We start from the raw sequence: 20,003 nt of genomic DNA on the forward strand, positions 1-20,003 counted from the left end.
AAGCGAAGTCCCACACCTGGGGAGGACCAACTCCAGGTATTAGGGCACACTATGGGCCAACCAGCTGGGAAGCAGCTTTGCAGAAAAGGACCCAAGTATCCTGGCAGATGTCAAGTTAAACATGAGTTAGCAACACAGTGCAACACATTTAACGGTATGTAACCTGGGATCCATTGGCAAAGCATTGCCAGTAGGTCAAGGGAAGTGATCTTTCCCTCTACCGAGCACTAGTAAGGCCTCACTGGGAGATAATCATGTCCAGCTCTTGACCTCCCTGAACAAGAGAGCTGCTGGACAGAGAGCAATGAAAGGCCAAGATGAGTGAGGGACGGGAGCACCTCTCTTGTGAAGAATGACTGAGGGAGCCAGGACTGTTCAGCCTGGAGAAGAGGCTCAGGGGAGGATTCTGTTGATAATAATAAATACCTGAAAGGAGGGTGCAAAGAAGACAGAGCCCAGTTCTTGTCAGTGGCAGCCAGCACAAGGACAAGAGGCAAGGGGCACAAAGTGCAACACCAGAGGTTCTGTCTGAGCATCAGGGAACACTTCTGTGCCATGCAGGTGACTAAATAATGGAACACTTTGCCCAGATAAGGTGTGGAATCTCCTCCTTGGAGACATTCAAAAGCTGTCTGGACACAGTCCTGGGCAAGCAGCTCTGGGTGTCCCTGCTGGGGCAGGTGGCTGGGCCAGATGGCCTAGAGAGGTCCCATCCAAGCTTAACCACACCGTGACTGTGAAAGGGAAAGACTCAGCACAGCAGGCAATTCTTTCAAAGAGGGAGTGAGGTGTCAACTTCCTGAGGGGAAAAAAGTCAGTTACTCTGGGAGGAACAAACAGGAGTTTAGCTTCCATAAAAGATCCAAAATAACAAATAAAAAATTGCATGAAAGAAACATGTTTTATAAGAACGACTGCAGGTATGCCTTTAAGTAGACAGGCACGTTCATTACTCCCTCCCTCTCTTCCTGGCTGCTGCCTCATGCTAGATCAGTAGGCTGATAACAAATACACTGGAGATACTATTTATATTTAAAAGATTTATGGAACCAGTATCAGACTTACAGCTTGTCCGTTTGCTTCGTACAGTGGGCACTTCTGTTTGATCTTAGCCAACTCCATGTTCACTTGTTTACTGACCACAGCCATGGGATTTCCTCCTGGAAAACATTTCTTGGAGTTAGAGTACACCTGAAACATCTATCTGCAATTAAATAATGATTTCACACTAAAAGCTATTTTAGAGACAAAAAAAAAGCTTCCACAGCTACACATCAGCTTCAGGAGCTTCTGAAGATTATGAAAATCCACTGACACAAAATGGTAACTGCTCAAGAGGCCAAACCAGAACACCTCGTTCTTAATAACCAAACACACACAATTACTGTGGCCAGGAAAGGGAACAGTGTAGAGCTTCCTATTTTTAATATGGTGACCTGCAACTTTCCCCCCAGCTCCTTTTTATTTTGTGAAACTCACCAAGTCCTGTTACCACCATCGCTCCCAGATCAGCCACGTAGTTCCCTTTGCGAAAGGTAGCAACTCTTCCTCCCACTCGGTCCTTTTAAAAGCACAACAGATTACAGCTCTGGTAACGTTCAGCAACACATCTTACTTAAAAGTCATCACAAACTTGACATAACATAGGCTCAGCATTCTCACAGGCAAAGGTTCAGCGAACAGAGCGTGGATTCCTTTTGGTAAAGAAGCTTTGCAAATGATTTTTGGCAATTAATTTGCCTAGATTAAAGGATAAAACATTGAAATTGCATTAAAAAAATTAAAAAGCCCATGTAAATTTGGACAGATTTAGCTGCACCTGCAGTAGGACTTACTGTGACTGTAAGAAAAATCCCTCATTGCCCACAGACAGATTACATTATGTACTCTATTTCCTCCTACAACTTCCTACCACAACTCCAACACTGGAAATGATTCATGTGTGCTTAACAGAAATCATTTTAGTGTTAGAATGGCCATCGGATAATTTTTCTTTCATTCTCCTCAAAAGACACAGCTATAAACCCAGAAGACAACCACAAACCAGCAGCCCACGTTGGAAATGGGGAAAAAAGGTTTTGATTCTCAATATGTTAACTTAAGAGTGATGATTCTCTTCCTGCCATATTAAACATAGGAGGGGGAAAAACAAACAAACCAAAAGAAAACCACAATCAAAAAACCCCCTTCCCTATTCCCACTGCAGCTACCAGGATGCTAACCAAGAGAAAGATCAATGAAAACGGTGCAAATATCCCATGCTACTAATTCATGTAACACTGATTTGTTTCACTTAAGATTAGCATCAAGCTGTTTCCAAGTGTTTAAGTCAGATGGAAAAATGATTTTCAATTTCAAATTAAGGAGATTCTACTTAAAACTGCTTAAAAAAAGAAATGTGTTTGTTATTGAAGGAACGTTCAGCTCGTTCATCCAGGAAAATCACAGAATCCTAGAATGGCCTGGGTTGAAAAGGCCCACAGTGATCATCCAGTTTCAACCCCCTACTATGTGCAGGGTCGCCAACCAGCAGACCAGGCTGCCCAGAGCCACATCCAGCCTGGCCTTGAATGCCTCCATGTGGATGGGGCATCCACAGCCTCCTTGGGCAGCCTGTTCCAGTGTTTCACCACCCTCTGTGAAATCGAGCTCTATATAACTTCACAGTTTATGATGCCTTAAGCACGTGGTAATAAGCAAGGAAAGATTAATGCAGAATACAAAAGAGCAAGAAAAAATCTTGCCTGACTACACACTGCAATTTCAGACAATGATTCTAACCTATGGGCAAGCTCTTGAGATGCAGACTTGCATTCTACTTCCTAGTATATCAGTTCTTAATCACTGAATATCAGTTTTTAATCACCAAATGAAGATTCCAGGCATTACCAGTGGTGAGCACCTCATTGTGCACTCCTCCCTGACAAAGCACTCATCCATTCCCAATGAGAGCAGATACTGTTCCAAGTGAGACAAGATCAGTACTCCAACACATCCCAGCTGGCTGCCAAGTGCACCCACCTCTGCAAATGCTGCGGAGATGCTTCCAGTCACTGTGTCAAGTGCACCAATGCCTTACTGCTTATGATTCAATATCAAAGTAAAACAGCACAGAAATTCATACCCTGGCTTCCAGAACTGTGACATCCATCCCAAAACTCTGCAACTGGCGAGCTGCTGCCAACCCAGACACACCAGAACCAATGATGATCACCTTCCCAGTCTTCTTAGCTAAACAAAGGAAAAAAAATAAGTTACAGGATGTGGAACTGAACCACCAATGTGAGCAGTTGTGTCTAAGATACCAGGAATGAAGAACAGCTTCCTTCTCATCACCAGTTCGGACAGCACAAAGTTCTTACAATTAACCACAGAGAGAAAACTGAAGCGTGTATGCATGTAATATGGTAACAGCAAAACAAAACAAATATATTCTTAATGAGAATGAAAATTTGGCCAACAGTTTATCTATGAAGGAAGGAAAAAAATTCCTCCAGAAGGAAATTGCTTGAACAATCTGATTCTTATTAATTACTGCGAGACGATGTATCACAGTTTTATTTCCTCCAGACCCAAAAGAACAAAACCTGGAAAGCTTTGGAGCTGGATCAGTACTCAGCAGCACCTTTCACTCGTCTCTTATAATACAGGAATGCTTACCCACGGTTAAGACTTGAGATGTTTCTGATCATTACAGTCATCACTGGATGAATAAAACTTCACACAACTGTCATTAATCTCATTAATGTCAGATGTTAGGTACAGTTGATATCAAATGTCTTTTAATGAGGGTACATTTCCTTTGTGATCATCTCCCATCAGTTATTCATTGGGAACCTGTCAACTGCCATTATGCTTTCTGCAAGCTTTATTCTGCAGCCACTGCTTTACAAAGATTTTGCCCTCTTAGGAGTGATTACCTTAATGCACCAATGGCTTTCCAGCCTTTATTACTGTCAAAGTACTAGAATCCTAAAAATAATAAAGGTGCTCCAAGATTTGCCCTAATAAATTGCAGAATAATAATAAGAAAGAGAAACAAGAAGAAACCCTGCAGCTTTCAAGTTCCTTACTTGGAAGAGGCTTCACTCTCTTGTAGATACCAAAGTTAATCAGTCCATGCCGCTCCAGATAGCTGTGTACTCTGTGAACGAGCACTGTATCACCTGCAAAATTGCCATGATTTTAAGTTATTCTGTATGTTCAGCAGTACAGAACTAACAGCATTCACTGCTGCTCTACTGAGAAATCCACCTTCCTGAAGTACAGTGTTGGTTAACATTTCTCTGGAAACCACAAACTGTTTTCCATGCTATACTGCAGTCACAAATGTTGCCTGAAAAGTAGTATAGAACATAAAATGCTTCTATTTATCTAGCACAGAACACCACCTCAACTGAAATTTAGCAAGCAGTAACTCCTTGCTCTTGTATTGCCATCTTTTGTTATGGCCACTGACTGATGCACCTTCTTAAAGCTCATGACTGAGAAACTCTCAGACCTTCCAATCCCCATGAAGTTGTAGCAAACCTTAAAAGCTGCAGGTGAGTTCACTTGCAAGAAGCTTCTTTACCAACTCATCTACTTACCAGCTTGCGTCCATTCTGCTATAGATTTCTTTACTAAGAGTAAAGAAACTCTTAGTAACTCATAACGTGAGCATGCTGCAATATCCTGCTTTGTACCTGAATGTTCATCAAGCATTCACTCCACACTAACAGAAGCACTTATCTGAAGTCCTCTCTTGATTTGGAGAGAGCTTTTGCCCAAAACTGAAAAACAGCAATGGTACCTACAGTATGGTTTTGGCAGAAAAAGACTTGACTTACTATTGTAAGGTGCTTCTAGTTGTTGGATAGTTGCCTCAAACGTCAACTGAATCTTTGGGTTATCCAACCAGAGCTGCAGCTGTTAAACAGTAAGACACATTATTAAGCAATACAAAGGAGGTGTTCTCCATGTGTTTGTAACCAAATACTGATAAGAGATTAAATGCTGTAACAGTCACTCTCTGCAGTGCTGCATCCATTACAAGAAACTTCACCTTCCAGCATTCTTTAATGAACAGTATAATCCATCTTACTCTCCTCTACCAATTAAAGTACATGTCAATGCATCAAATTAGTGACCTCCTAGCCACACATAAAAGAAAACATGCATGGAAAGATTGCTTATACATACAGCTTGCATGGCAAATACAACGTGCCATATTTTAACTAGGCATGCAATAAGAGCCCACATCTGACTTTGCTGCATCAAATTTTACATGGTTTCTGTAAAGGCTATAGAAGTAATTGCTATCTAATGAAGTCTGTTAATCACCTAACCCATCTTTACTAAGACAATACCCACAGAATATGCTGTCCATGTACATGCAGGGAGTAGAACAGAATGGGTGGAAGGGACCTAAAGATAATTGAGTCCAACTGTCTGAGCCCTGCAGGGCTGACCAAAAGTAAAAGCCTAAAATTAAAGGCATTATCTATGTTTAAGAGAGTTACACTCCAAAAACAAAGCTGAGTTAATATATAACATTTTGATGTGCAATATGCAGCTCACACACAGCATATTCACACCATTTTACATTCCAAAACTACTTATTTTCTTGTGTATTTCTTTGGGTTTTTCTCTACAATTACACAACTGAATGTCTCAGCTCCTCACTGATAACATACAAAGGATACCACTCAAGTATGACAAAGAGGAAAGAATTTCCAGATAATTTGGGAGGCCAATTGAGGCAAATTCACCTTTAGCAAATTCTGCTTATTTCCAAGTAATTTTTAACATTCTTTTTCACTGTGGAACAAACCAATTCATAGTGCTATATACCATTTCTATACCATTCAATTCTAAGATTTCATTCTCAGTTGGAAGAATTCAAAGCCAATCATCTGTTTTTACACATCAATCTCTGTGTACATATACATACCATTACTCTCCTTATACACATTAGTTTACTCTTACTTTAAATGAATATCAACTGTGTTACTCCTAAGAGCCTTCAGCATCTTTCTGAAGCTGTTCCCACTTCTACTACCCAAAATAATTCACTATGTGCAAATGGCATCTCCTTAAAAGTTCTGATTTTTAGGCACTTTAGAAAGGCCACTTTCTCATGGAGTCCTCAGAGAAATCAGACATAACTTAAAGATGACTTCACCTTATAAAAGCTACTGCTAGCCTTTCAAAATATGTGCTGACTTTCCAGATGAATCATTCAATTCTTGCTTTCACTGGGAATAATAGACTCACTAATCTAACTCCTGGTGTCTTCAATATTTTCAGCATCCTTGGTGCTGTGCCATCTCTAAGCATGAGGATGCACAGCACTGGATTTCTACTGTCACCCACTTGATCTGCTGTTCTACAACCTCTGCTATCCCAGCTGGGAAAGATCCACTCAAATCCCCTTCAGAAAGGAATTCCTGCCTAGGAAGTTCCCTAAGCACCTCTGCTGCTCCCTTTGTCCTATCACTATTTGCCCACCTTAAAAGAGCATCGTCCTCAAAAACACAGTACTACCACTCAAGTTTTGTTCAGATTTAAATCCCAAATGAATGAATTCCCCAATACATTATTAAAATCTCACCCCTCCCTTTGGCATTTTTAAATTGCATGGAAGTTCTGAATAGGGCAGAGATGCTACAAACATTCTGACGCAGACTTTACTTTTTCAGTGGAGCAATTTCTTTTATGAAATCAAACCAGAAGTATTCTGAGAAGAAACCACATGACTGATGATGTCTATATGCAGCAACTGGATATTAAGTAAAAAGCAATACAAGCTGAGAGTTTTTGCCTTACTCTATGCAATAATATCTCATATTTTCAAGTGTTCTACAGAGATATTTTTAATCTGCATGCCAACACTAGAACATGTGTACCAGTTTTCTACTTGTTTCCTTTAAAAAGCTGTATTGGCACAGTTTTGAGGTTGTTATGACTTTTGAATACTGCAAATATGCTACAGATTATTACACAGCTTCAGAGCACAGCTTTAATCAAGAATTGGGTAATTTGTTCCTTAGAGCACAACAGGATGTGAGAAATGAAACACCACCATCACAAAAGCAAAGGTCTACTACTAATGATATGACACAGTAACCACCAAAACCTGGTTGCAACATACTCTGGTACAGAAGTGCCCTACATCTTTGTGATCAATACTGTTACAATACACTTACGGTGCGGTTCCTGATGTACAGAAACACCTTCTGAGTCTGCTGTGGCCCACTGATTATATCAGGGAAGCAGGCAGCTTCTTGAGATGTCATACGGTCATGTGGAAGTCTACTCTGGAAAGCTGCACCCTCCACACCTACAATAAAAAAACAAGTTGTCTACAAGCACTGCAATGGAACTGCTACAGGAGCGTATCTGGCCCTGCACTTCCTACTGAAGGCACCTAGAGCAGCCACGAGGTGACACAGGGGCTGATCTCAGGACAGGCTTTTGCTCACTCTTTTCCTTTATTTCTGGAAGGCACGCAGCTTCCCAAGTCAATGGTTCTTTGAATTACAGGCATCATCTGGGGTTCCCAAAAAAGCTGCGCTACTGCAAAAAGCAATCTGAGCAATAAGGAGGGCAGCAGAACACAAATCCAGCAGAACATCTGTAGATTGTAACTGCCTCAGGTGCTGCCCTTCATCTGAGCAGCCCCCACTTCCTGACAGAGTACGAGAAACACTTTGCAGCCATTCCAAACCAAAAGGCCCATGCCATATGAGCAAAATGGCCCTTCTCACCTGCTTTTCAAGGGTGACATTTGCACTGAGCTTCTCCTCCTCAAGCTAAAGGACTCCACCTTAGCTTCTTCTTTTCCATTTTTACATATCCATAATATGCACTGCAATTAAATGCAATCCTACTTACACTACTCAGAAACCCCCTCCCTAGCTCATGTACAAGAGATTTGGGTCTCTTCCTTAGAAAGGTTCTGTGTGTAAAAGAACAGTGTTAAAACAGGAGATACTGGAAAGACTTTGTTCATAAAGGCACCCAGACACCTAACAATCCAAACAAACATGCTGGCAGGGAACTTCTCGTGCAGCTATGTGCCCCATGTGCCTCAACCTCATTAGGACATTATATAAAGCAGCAAACCAAGGCACAGCTGTAGGAGGTGCTACAGCACAAAGGGAGTGCAGAGAGGGAACCCTGCAGGCATGGCAAGGAGAACAAAACGCTGAGATGTCAAATATGAGCACTATGAACCTCAGATGTCCGAGGAACTGACTTGAGAACAAGACAGAAGCGAGGTCTCAAAAGATACAAAGCAATACATCCCAGGGGGGGAAGAACAAGGGTAATGCAGCAAGGTTAAGACTACGTGCTGAAAGTGGAATTGTTCAAAATTGTAGTGGGTATCAAAAAACGTGTAAGTTTGCAGCATGTGTTCCACTAACAAAGATGCTTTTTGAGCCTGAAGTCCACGTGCACATGGTGCTGTCCTGGGGAAAAGTAGGAATTCTCTTTGTTCTGCTGCAGCCACACACAGCTTCCAAGCATTTCTTATACGGAAAAAATTAAGGAAGAGAATGGTTGTGAAAAAAAAAATAAATCCATTCATAAGCAAAGATTAGAAGATCTAACTGCATGATGGGCAACAGGAAAGAAAACTCTGATCGCTTACATGAAATTGCAAGAGGAAATTAAAACCAGAGGCTATAGAGCTCTGCAAGGAAGTAAAGTGGAATTAATACTAGGAAACACTGAGACACCAATAATGCTTCTGGATAGCAATGTTCTGCCATGGGGAAGAAACACAGCAGTGCTAGCTTCATCTCCTCCAGTAACACACAGCTCTGGGCCCTTCAGCTGTCTGTCACTCCAACCCCGTACCAAGCACACTACAAATGGACACCTACAAATGGATGCATGTGCTGAACCCCGTGCTCCCTACCATGACACAACAGGCAAACTGAAGTCACCGCTCCAACTGCACCGTGCAGGATGGCACAGCTCCATGCTGAGCACTGGCAGAGGCTCAGCAGCACAATGGGCACAGATTGGCCGCAGGCTGAGAATCACTCATACCCATCTCCCTCTATGAGCTCAGGGTGAAGTGAGTGGGCATTCCCAGTGTACTTTCTGGGAAACACTGCCTGCCATGCAATGACAGCCAGCAGAGAACTCTGATGTACAGGCTCCTCAAACAGCTCTTTGAGAAGCTTTGTGTTTGTAGCTGAAACACCAGAGAAACTCCTGCTCGAGACAGCCTCAGGAAGAGCCTCACAGTGGTTCCTCTGCTGTTTGTATTTATTCAGGCCACACCTTGTACAACCCAAACTTTAAAACCACTCTGGATGAGCACTGCTATATTTTATACTAAAAAAACAACAACACAAAACAAGATCTGACATTACAATTTAGAAACAGCCAAGGTACCATTGGTGAAGAGATAACTTTGGTTGGGTTTTTTTTTTGGAGTCAACCATCGGATCTCAAATGAAACATCCTCAAGTTTCCTTTGGCAGTGACACAGCTCAAAGGTAAATCACCCTGCCCTATCATTTCACATGGTAAAGGGAACAGAAGCTCAGAACTGCACGCTGCTCTCCGTGGGGCACACTGCTTCTCACAGAATGCAGAAATGTCTCTTCCTGGACTGCTATCTCCTCTTCACACACATTCACACACACACACCACTTCCTGACATTCAGTATCAGCAACCAACGTGCCCAAGTTTTAATTATCTTTATCCACACAGAAGGAATCCTGTGGGCTGCTGCTCATTTGAAGACTTACTGACACATCTGCAGATGAAGATACTCCAAGGGGCAGTCACTTGGTTAAGGGATCAGCCCACTGCTACAGCATATCCTCAAGCAGTATGTAATGCAAATCATGCAGAACTTCCCAACACTCAATGCCTACCTCAATAAGCAATGTATCCTCCAGTCCACAGTCTATAACATTCAGAAATTCTGCATGAGTGGTACAAAGCAAAACGCAGCTACACTTCTTTATACAGAAACAGCAAGGATGCACGCTCAGATATGCATCCTGAATTTGTATTTGCTTCAAAAAGAGCAACCTGAAGGTCCAGAATAGGTTCTGGAGCCTTTGACTCCATGGCTTACAACCCTAATCCTCACACCTCATCTGAAGGTGAAAGCTGCAGAGTCAGAGGAAGATTTTCAGTAGCACTCAAAAGACTTAAAGTGAAGACACCAATTCTGTGAATTAAACAGCAAATGCATGCTGTTGGCATCAGTGCTTGGACCAGATGTTGAGTGCAACCAGCCACCAAGTCCACTGGAAAGCAGACTCCTGATGTCCACAACAGATGGATCTCCTGGGCTAACCACTGGGACACATCTCAAACTCAACCCCTCAAAAAAAAATAAGAGACAAAAAAGACACATACTACACGCTATGTTTCTTCAGCCAATGAGAAAAAACTCGTGTTGAGGTCCAGGGCTTTCCATGCCATTTTAACTGGGAAAAACTAGCTATGTAAGAATGATCTTTTTGCATGTCTGAACTCCTCTGAACATGGAGAGGAAAGGAGGGATGAGAGATCGGCCTGAGACATTTCAACATAGGTTAGCGTCCTTTTCTGGAGGTGGTACAGACCTCAACTGCTTTTTGAAAATACCCTTCACTTTCTTTTTAGAACAGGTGGGTACACAACTCCTGCACCTCGCTACGTTTGGGACACCCACACCCATGCGCACTTGCAAGCATCACTCCCTAGCTTGGCGGCTCTTGCTCCTAAGTGGCAAGCATCAAACGCCACCCTCACCTGATGCTTGGCCGTCTCCATACCCTCCAGAATTGTCGTCTTGAAGTCCTCCTGCTTGCCCTGTGGAAGGAAAGAGGAGAACTCAGGGACCTTACTCCATAAGTTAAACCATACTGGACATAAAGGCCCGGCAGTTGGCGTTGTAGGTATTAAATGTCACCAACTAACTAAACCCATTTTCTGAGAATCCCATCTCCTGGAACCTAGGTCCAGGGGCACCAAACTCTGTGGTCTTCTAAGATGTTATCTGTGTTACTGGATCCTTTACACCAGATTTGTTTGGGAAATAAAGAAGCACACAGTATGTAGCATTCCTAGTAGCTAAATACTTATGACCAACTTCATTAATGGCTAGGATTTGAATAATGAGATTACACTTCTTACTGCCAAGATCTGGTAGATGGATGGCATCAGAACCTTAAGAATTCGATAATCTTGCCCTTGAGACTCCTGAGCCTCCTCATATACAAGGGGATAGTTTGAACCATTCTTGAACCTCTTAGTTTGAACATCTAGTTCAAACCTCTAATTTGAACCTCTTATTTTAGAGAGAGCCTCCTTTTTGTGCTATAAGCCTTTCCTTGAAGGTTGATGAAAGGAACTCTACGTGAAAGCTTCAGAAGTTATCCTGGCTTCAGAGCCCCTGATACACCAACACTGCTCTAACAAACTAACCAACCTCTGAAGCCAAGCACGTGCCAGTACTGCCAAGCCACAGACTGCCAACATAACCAATATCCAGCACTGAAAGATAGCAGCCTGTCAACGTATCCAGAGCTGGAAACACGAGGAAAGTAGAAGCACTCATCTGAAAGACTGGAAGAAGTTTCAAAATTACATTAGGACTACATAGGACTACAACCCAATTGGGAACAGTATTTCTAAAACAGAGATGAGTACAGCTGCAATGTCTACAGGAACAAAGCCAGTATCAGTCGCCTTCCTACAAGCTGCTAACCTTGACAGGACAAGCTAGCTCCAAGTCCAACTCATAAGCAATCTTCAAATGTTGGTCTCAAATCATCACCTCTGGAGAAGAGGAGAACATAGCAGGACTGCTGAGTGCTGCTGGGCTATCAACACCTGTATGAAAGCTGCTTCAAGACAAGTGCTTCAGCAGTCAGTAAGCCAGTTCTCTGGAGCCCAAACAAGCCTCCAATGACCTAAATGGAACGGCTGCTTCCTATGGTTTAAGAATTTCATTGGAGATAATGAACCAAATGTTTTCATATTTTGATAATCGAGAGGAATACCTACAAAGCTGTGACATCAGACATCTACAAATAAAATTAAATAGTTACCACAATTAAAAGTTGCAACATAACTCTAAAATTCCTCACTCAGAGTACACTGAGAGTCTCAATTTCAATACTGGATTTCAAATCTTAATGAGCTTTAAAAGGACTGCCTGTCATATTGCTCAACATGGCTCTGACACAAGAAGGACAATTTCACACAGTTACAGAAGTGGAGAAAAAGTACTTTCATATCATCAGTCCACTAACAGGAAAATTCAGAGACAAACAAGAGAGGTTGAGACAAACATTTGTGTTCTGACTGAAGTCCCAGTTTGGGATTCTCTGGACTAACACATCCGCAGTAGCAGGAGAGAATTCCTAACTTCACTTGCATCATAAGTACTTTATTACTTTATTTTGGGGAGAACATATTCCAACATTACAGAACCTGCTTCCACGCTAGGAAGAGAATATAACAAGTCAAACATCAACATTTCGAATCTATCATAAGCCATAAATTTGCACTGAAAGTTACATTTGTGCCTTTGGTAGGTGCAGGAATTAGAAAGACGCTGACATCAACCTGCAGCACCCACTGTCCCTGAGTTAGCATGGATGCAGAATAGAGGGGATGAAACTGCTCTTGGTTTCATTACAGAAAAGACAATATTTTCTTGGTGTTAATAACAGCTAAACATTTTTAATGCTTGGTCACTAAACGTATTACTCGCTTTGATACACTTCTAAGCACTATGCAGAGTCTACGTAGAGCAATGCTGAAACAAGGCAGCTTGGGCTCAGATTCTCCCTCCTTCCAAGTGAGAAAGTCAGATCCCAGCTGCTAAGGAACAAAGCAGCAAGCAAACTGCTGATCCATCCAGCATCAAACTACTGCACTTGAACACAAACTGTGCAGGAGCAGAGGGCTAAACTGGGCAAGGCAACAGCAGAACGGAGCGGGAGACGAACAGGAATAAGGTCTACAAAGGAGCCTACTTCAAAAACTCATCTGATGCTTTAAAATAATGAATAGCAGCAAAGGATGGCCACAATTGAGTACTGAGTTGGATGAGGAAAAAAGATAATTTGGATGAAAAGGCAGAGAGAGCACTGCTAAGTCTGACTATTCATTTTACAGAAATCAGGACTGCACTGAATTGCCAGGCATGAGAACACTGCCAAGTGAGAATGGTAGAGCTTACAAGGCAGGAGCACATAAAGGAGATTCAGGAAGGTATAAGGATGAAAATCTGATTTGGTGAAGGCCAACAAAAATGATCCTTACAGGGGCAAAAACAAAAGCTCCTGAATGCCAAAAGGGACAACGGCAAACAGGAACTCAAACGTCATCCAGCACTGAAAGTTAATTGGGGAATTCTGTACTGCCAAACTACTACTTCAAATAAAGAGAAGCAGACATCTTAAGGGAATTACCTTCTGGTAATGATGAAATACTGCTGTAGCATGCAGCAACTTTTGCAGATTTGTACACCCACAACATCTCAAGTTCCCCACAGCTGAACACGTTAATGGAACCCAACCCAAATTAGAGCAACATTTCACTATGACCTGAAGTGCCACGTTTCATTCCCTTTTAACGTCACCTTTCTACCATTTCAGAGCAATGAAACGCCTGCTGTTACTTTTACACTTCTGCAAGACTGTACAATTTAGGCTTTTCTATGCAAAAGGCAATCATCTCAAACACTGCACACATGAAGGAAACCGAGGTCTGCGCTGCCAGCGAGCAGACAGTAACATGAAAGCTAACTTCCATATCTTCCCTGATTTTCAGCATGTAATCCTGTGCTACCACTGATGTCCTACCTTGTAGTTCTGATCAAAATACTGTACTTTTGCTTCAAAGAAGAGACAGAGAGAACAGCTCAGCCACGAGCACTGCCCCTACATGAGAACATACAGTGGGCTCCACTCCTTTTCCTATCAGTGGTGTTTGAATAACAAGTTTCAAAAAAACTTCACCAGCCAACATATACAAGTTGATGCTCTGGTGTCTGTGCTTTAGAAAATAAAGATAAGGACAGAAAGAGCCACTGATGTGCACACCTTCAGACCCTATAAACAGAGCAAGCCCAACTAGGGAGCGACAGCTGGAACGCTCTGCCTCCTTCCACCTGCTGACCCTACACCACAATAGTATGCAGCCCAGCAGGATTTCTGGGAAGAACAACATGACCTGAGCAGACACAGCCTGCTGGAAGACTGCTTTTAGCTGAGTGACTGAACACAGAACGACTGCACAGAACCACCAGCCTGCTGCTGCCTCTGCTCTCCATTTCCTCCCTCACATTGATTCTGTCTGAAACCGAACTCAACAATCACTACTCCAGGCAGAAAATGGCACGTGAGGAGTGCACGGAAATTGTTTTAGTACAGCATCTCAAGAACGAAACCCAAAGTCTCAGCTAAATTAAATAGTTAATCTCATATCTGCTCAGTTGCACCTACTGTAAATCCATTTTTTTTGTTTGATCAGCTACAATGAGCGTGGGGAGCTTTTTGGTTTTTTTAATCTTTGCAAATATTTCAGTCATGCACGTGAGCTGCAGCATTCCTGCATCTGGAGAGAGATTGCAGGGGCAATTTCTAACAGCTAAAATGCAATGCTGGCCTTTAATGCATTTCCTGACACGGTGAGTATCCTGAAACTGACATTTCTGCATGCTCAGATCTGTCTGCCAGGAAGAAGTACATGAAGAGCAGCAGAGAAGAAGGCTAACAGTTATTCATGTCAGTGACTGACACCCCTAGGTTTCAGTTATTGTCTAAAATCACAGAGCACAACGAGCTATGAACTCTCCAAAACGTGATTTTGTGGATACTAAAATGATACACCAACATGAGACAAAGTGGTGGCAGCTGTAAATTCAGCGTAAGTAAAGAATGGGAAAAGTACTGCTAACCCCGTGATTCTCAGCAGCTGCTCCATGAAGAATGACCTTCCCAGCACAAGGCAACACTGCACCTGGCACAGGTAACGAGGAGGGCACTGAAGTTCCAACAATCAGCATCCAGCCAGAAACTGAGATCAAATTCATCGCTGAAAGCCATGGGAATCTCTGTGAATTAAGTGGGCTCTCCTGCACAGCAGCCCCCCAATACACCTCACCTCTTCTCTCTCAAGTAAGAATGGTGGTGCACAAGCAGGTATGGCAGCTAAAGGGAGAGAGCTGCTACTCCAGTCCATACACTTCCAAAGACAAGTCAGTAAGGTTCTGGGATGAGAGGTTTAGCTTAGTTTAGAATTCAATGGATGCACACCTCCACCAGGCTACTCCTGCATGTTCTTACCCTCCTTTCCAGCAATCAAACGAGTGCAGAACAATCATTCAAAACCAGACAGGGGTTTTGTGATGCTGCACTCGGCCACCGTTTATCTCTGGCAATAAAAGACTTGAACAGTGCTACAGGAGAACACCTCTCCTCACTCACCAGAGGGCTCCTCAGGCTCACTTTCATTCTCTTCTTCTGCAGGAGCGGGTGGAGGTGGAGGTGGCAGCTTCTTCTCTTTCTCAGCTTTAGCGTTTCTCTCTTCTTCAGAGTAATACTCATCCTCTGAGAGATTTGCAAGGCTCTCATCCATCTCTCTATACTCCACCTGCAGAAAGCACAACACACTATCAACACACCAAAGCTGTCAAAGTCCCCATACTAAAACAAACGCTGCAAGCAACAAAACCACTTCCAGGCTCACAGAAGAGGCCTGAGCTACCTCAGCCAGAGTTATATCTCAGGCACCACATCATACAGGTCCTCAACAGCTCCACAAGTTCCATGTTTTCACTTCCACAACATAACCTGTCTTCCACAGCCAAAAGTAGGAGCTTTCTCCTAATACTCAGCCCAATTTCTGTGTTTCTGTTAAGCCAGTGTCATCATTTGACCTCTGCAGTTTTCTTCCCTGCCTTCAGCTCCCTGTCAAACTCAAGGATGACAAACTGCAAGAGCCCAACCCATAACTCGGATTCATCTGTCCAGTTCTGCACTCCCTGCTGGATTCAGCCACCTCTCCATTCAGACTTCACAACTTAGAAGGGTTAGAGGTGACCATGGCACCATTCACACCTGCAGTTCCCTGGAAACACTACAGTCCCTAGAGATAACTTACAGAGCTAGAAGTATTGGCAAGGATAAAATATAATGCAAAACAAAATAACCCATAATAACTGAGAAGAAATATTGCAGTCCCACCTTGCGCCATTCCCAACATGAGGAACAAGGCAGATACAACCCCCACATCTCTTTAGCTGCTCTCCAGCACAAAGAAATATTACCAGCTTCAGAAAAAAAGCACGGCCCAGCTGAAAGGAACATGGGAACCCCAGGAGAAATAAAAGCATTTTTTCCAAAGTAGCAAAGTTTTGTATACTGCTATTAAATATCCCTGCCTATTGCTACCTGATTTCTACTGAAATAAATTAAAGTACTTCTCAAAATAGGCAGCCAATGGACAATGAAGAAGAGAGCAGCTGGTGTCCCCCCAGCACCCTGCAGGTCAGTCCCTAGCATGTGACAATGAAAATAACTGCATTCCTGACCACAGAATGAGACACGTTTCACTTCTACCATCAAAGCTGCATCATTAAGGAGAGGCTCTAATGGCCACAATTCAAAGCAGCACTGGGAGCCCTGCACACAGGAAAGCATACGTTCAGCAGAACACCAACCTGTGCACTCTTTCAACTATTTACACCCAATTGTGCCCCGCACTATTGGTTTTTACACAGTTGAGTGCATGCAGCACCACTAGGATCTGTTGTGAGCTCCCATCCTAGGGTAACTCACAGTGATCCCACAGCATCACAGGTATTTGAAACCAACAGAAAGCAGTTCTGCCCCAAAGCCCTTTGGCCTCTCCTCCTCCTTCAGCTCCCACAGCATTCAGAGCACAACCAAACCCAGCAAGAAACATGCTTCTCCCCAGGTGTATTTATTAATCAACCTGGATAACCTCCATTGATTTCACAGCACGAACACAGTGACTCAAGGCAGGGCTACCTGGTGCTAGTGGGAAGCAGTTCTGGGAACACGTTACATCCTTAGGGAATGGATACTGCCAACACAGAGAAGCATCACCAAAATATACCCCAAACAGTGCAGTAACTCCTACCTGTTAACAAAGCAAGTAAAACCCTCTGCAGCCACAGAGTGACCCTATCTGACAGTTCTTATATGCAAAGGGCCAGTGCTGTTTCCAGGGCACAGCCATGCATGACACCACACAGCTCAGGGTCCCCAGAGGTCACGTCAGCCTCCATCTCAAACCTTCCCAGCACTACACACACCTGAGATCTCCACAATCTTCCACAATGAGGTTTCCAAGTACATGTGACTTATAAAGAATACACTCCTTTACGTTCAGCAGAAAATGAGTTACCTAGTGCAGGTTGCAAATACTGGCAGCTGCTGGAGACTTTGACACCTCACAGCTAAATATTGCTGTCATTAAGGTTGGAAAAGACCTGTAAGATCATCCAGTTCAACCTCACCCCCACCATGCCCACTGACTGCATCCCTCAGTGCTACATCTCCATAGTTCTGGAACATCTCCAGGGATGGTGACCCCACCACCTCCGTGGGCAGCTGTGCCACTGCATCACTGCTGTTTCAAAGAAGAAATTGTTCCTAATACCCAACCTGACCATCCCGTGGTGCAATTCGAGGCCATCACCTCCCATCCTATCACCGTTACCAAAAGCAGAGACTGATCCCCCCTTGCAGACAGCTGTAGAGAGCAGTGTGGTCCCCCCAGAGCTCCTCTTCTCCAGATGGACCCATCCCATTCCCTCTGCTGCTCCACACAGTGCTGTGTTCCAGAGCCCTCACAGCTCCACTCGTTCTCTGCACACACTCCAGGGCCTCCACGTCTTTCTTGTACTGAGGGGCTCAAGGCTGAGCACAGCACTGCGGTGTGGCCCCAGCAGTGCCAGCACAGAGGGACAGTCACCTCCTGCTGGCCGCACTGCTGCTGACACAACTAGGATGCCGTGGGGCTCCTCGGCCCCCGGGCACCCCGCCGGCTCACGTTCAGCTGTGCGTCGCCAACACCCCCAGCCGCACCCCCACAGCACTGATCACTCTCCCACATTAACACCGCACTGCAAATCAGGGCACGCGCAGAACCGCCGCCGCTCCGCACACGAAACGAACCCCCAGAGGCCGCCACCCCCATCCCCTCCCACCCGGGAGCGCCCCGGCAGCCCGACGGCCGCAGCACGGCGCCGCTCGGCAGCACCCCCCCCACCGCTCAGAGGGCCGGGCCCGAAGCCCGCTCCGCCCCCGGCCCGCCCCACCCCTACCTTGGCCCGCTTGCGGCGGCTGGTCCGGCGGCCCTCGGGGGTCTCTGCGATGCCGGTGGTTTCGCCGCCGGTCGCGGGGGCGGCGGGCGGCTCGGAGGCACCTCCCGGGGGCGAGGCCCGGGGCGGCTCCTTCTTACGAGGAGTGCGCTCCGCGGCCCCGCCGCTCTCAGCGGAGGAACCCAGCGCTCCCACGGCAGCGGACGGAGGCACCGGGGCCTCGGGCCCGCCCTCGCCGCCCGCCGCCTCCGCGGCCTTCTTCCCCCCGGCCAGCATCGCCGCTGCCGCACCGCACAAAGGGACCGCGAGCGCGCACGGCGCCGCCTCCTGACGTCACTTCCGGGGCGCGCGTGCCGGACGCAGCTCGCGCATGCGCATCGGTCTCCTCGCCAGCGGGGCAGAGCGCCCCTCGGGCCGAGGTGGTGACAGCGCGTCGTGGAAGACATGTTAAGGCACGAGGGACGGGGAGGGGATCTGAGGCAGCCGGCACGGCTTCACCGAGCGCAGAGCGTGACTGACCCACCTGGTGGCAGCGGTGGGCAAAGGGAGGGCAACTGATGACACCTGCCAGGACTTGTGCGAGGCCTGTGGAAGAGTCCTGCGCCACATCCTCATCTCCGAGCTGCAGAGATACGGATTTGGGGGGTGGGCTGTTGGGTGGATGAGGAGTTGGTTGGATGGTTGTGGCCAAAGGCTCTGTGTGCAGGTGGGGGCGGTGAGGAGTGGTGGCCCCCAGGGGTCCATCTCAGCACCGGCGCTCTTCAGCATCTTTAGCAATGGCATCAGTGATGGACTGAGTGCACCCGCAGCACTTTGCTGATGGCACCGAGCTGAGCGGTGCAGCTGATACAGCAGAAGGGAAGGATGCCAGCCAGAGGGACTTGGATGGGATTGATAAGTGGGCCCGTGTGGACCTGATGAGGTTCAGCAAGGCCAAGTGCGAGGTGCTGCACCTGGGTCTGGGCCATCCAGGTGTGTGTGTGTGGAGTGAGAGAACTGATGGAGAGCAGCCCTGTGGAGGACTGGGGGAGCTGAGGGGATTCAGCCCTGGGAGACCTCTTTACAGCCCTACAGTACTTACAAGGAGGAATGATTTTCAACTAAAAGAGGAGATTTAGGTTAGATGTGAGGTGCAAATTCTTTACTCGAGGGGCTGTGAGGTGCTGGCATTGCTGCTCAGAGCTGTAGGCGCCCCATCCCTAGAGTTGCCCAAGGCCATGAATGGGGCTCAGGGCAGCCCAACCTGGTGAGGGGCACCCAGCCCATGAGGCGGGGCTGGAACTGGATGATGCTTAAGGTCCCTTCAACCCAAGCCATTCTATGATTCAAGTTAACCCTTTTATTTCCAAAAATATTATAAGCTCTTCCTGTAAAACTGTGTCCTAAATCCCTATCTGTAGTTTTGCTTCACATTCTTTAGTTTACAAATACAAATACAGCATACATCATCATCTACCTTACTGCTCCTGAGGCATCATCATGCCCACCACCATGCATTTCTCCTTGTGATCAGAAAAGCAAATTTAAGCTAATAGTAAAGTCTTGGAGAACGTTCAGGCACTCAAAAGGATCAGATCTTGCTTTGATTTGTTGTCTCTGCACAGAACTGAGAAGAGCTTTTCAACTTACAACATACAGGAAATCAGATTTTTATATGAAGTATTCACATTCAGTCCACTCAAATGGCACATACAAACC

The 20,003-nt window shown here is 45.2% G+C and overlaps 1 protein-coding gene across 1 annotated transcript in view; it reads right to left on the minus strand.

Annotated features, from left to right (window-relative positions):
* KDM1A (lysine demethylase 1A) overlaps nucleotides 1-18,637 on the minus strand; it is a 30,104-nt gene extending 11,467 nt beyond the window's left edge. Inside the window, 9 exon segments of the mRNA XM_417719.8 lie at nucleotides 1,066-1,160; nucleotides 1,480-1,561; nucleotides 3,125-3,231; nucleotides 4,074-4,166; nucleotides 4,830-4,908; nucleotides 7,188-7,321; nucleotides 10,751-10,810; nucleotides 15,442-15,607; nucleotides 18,309-18,637. Of these exon segments, the coding sequence (XP_417719.6) occupies nucleotides 1,066-1,160; nucleotides 1,480-1,561; nucleotides 3,125-3,231; nucleotides 4,074-4,166; nucleotides 4,830-4,908; nucleotides 7,188-7,321; nucleotides 10,751-10,810; nucleotides 15,442-15,607; nucleotides 18,309-18,581 (1,089 nt within the window). The 5' untranslated portion in view covers nucleotides 18,582-18,637.
* Nucleotides 18,638-20,003: the final 1,366 nt, after the last annotated feature.

The sequence above is a fragment of the Gallus gallus genome, chromosome 23 (genome assembly GCF_016699485.2).
Source record: "Gallus gallus isolate bGalGal1 chromosome 23, bGalGal1.mat.broiler.GRCg7b, whole genome shotgun sequence".
NCBI lineage: Eukaryota > Metazoa > Chordata > Aves > Galliformes > Phasianidae > Gallus > Gallus gallus.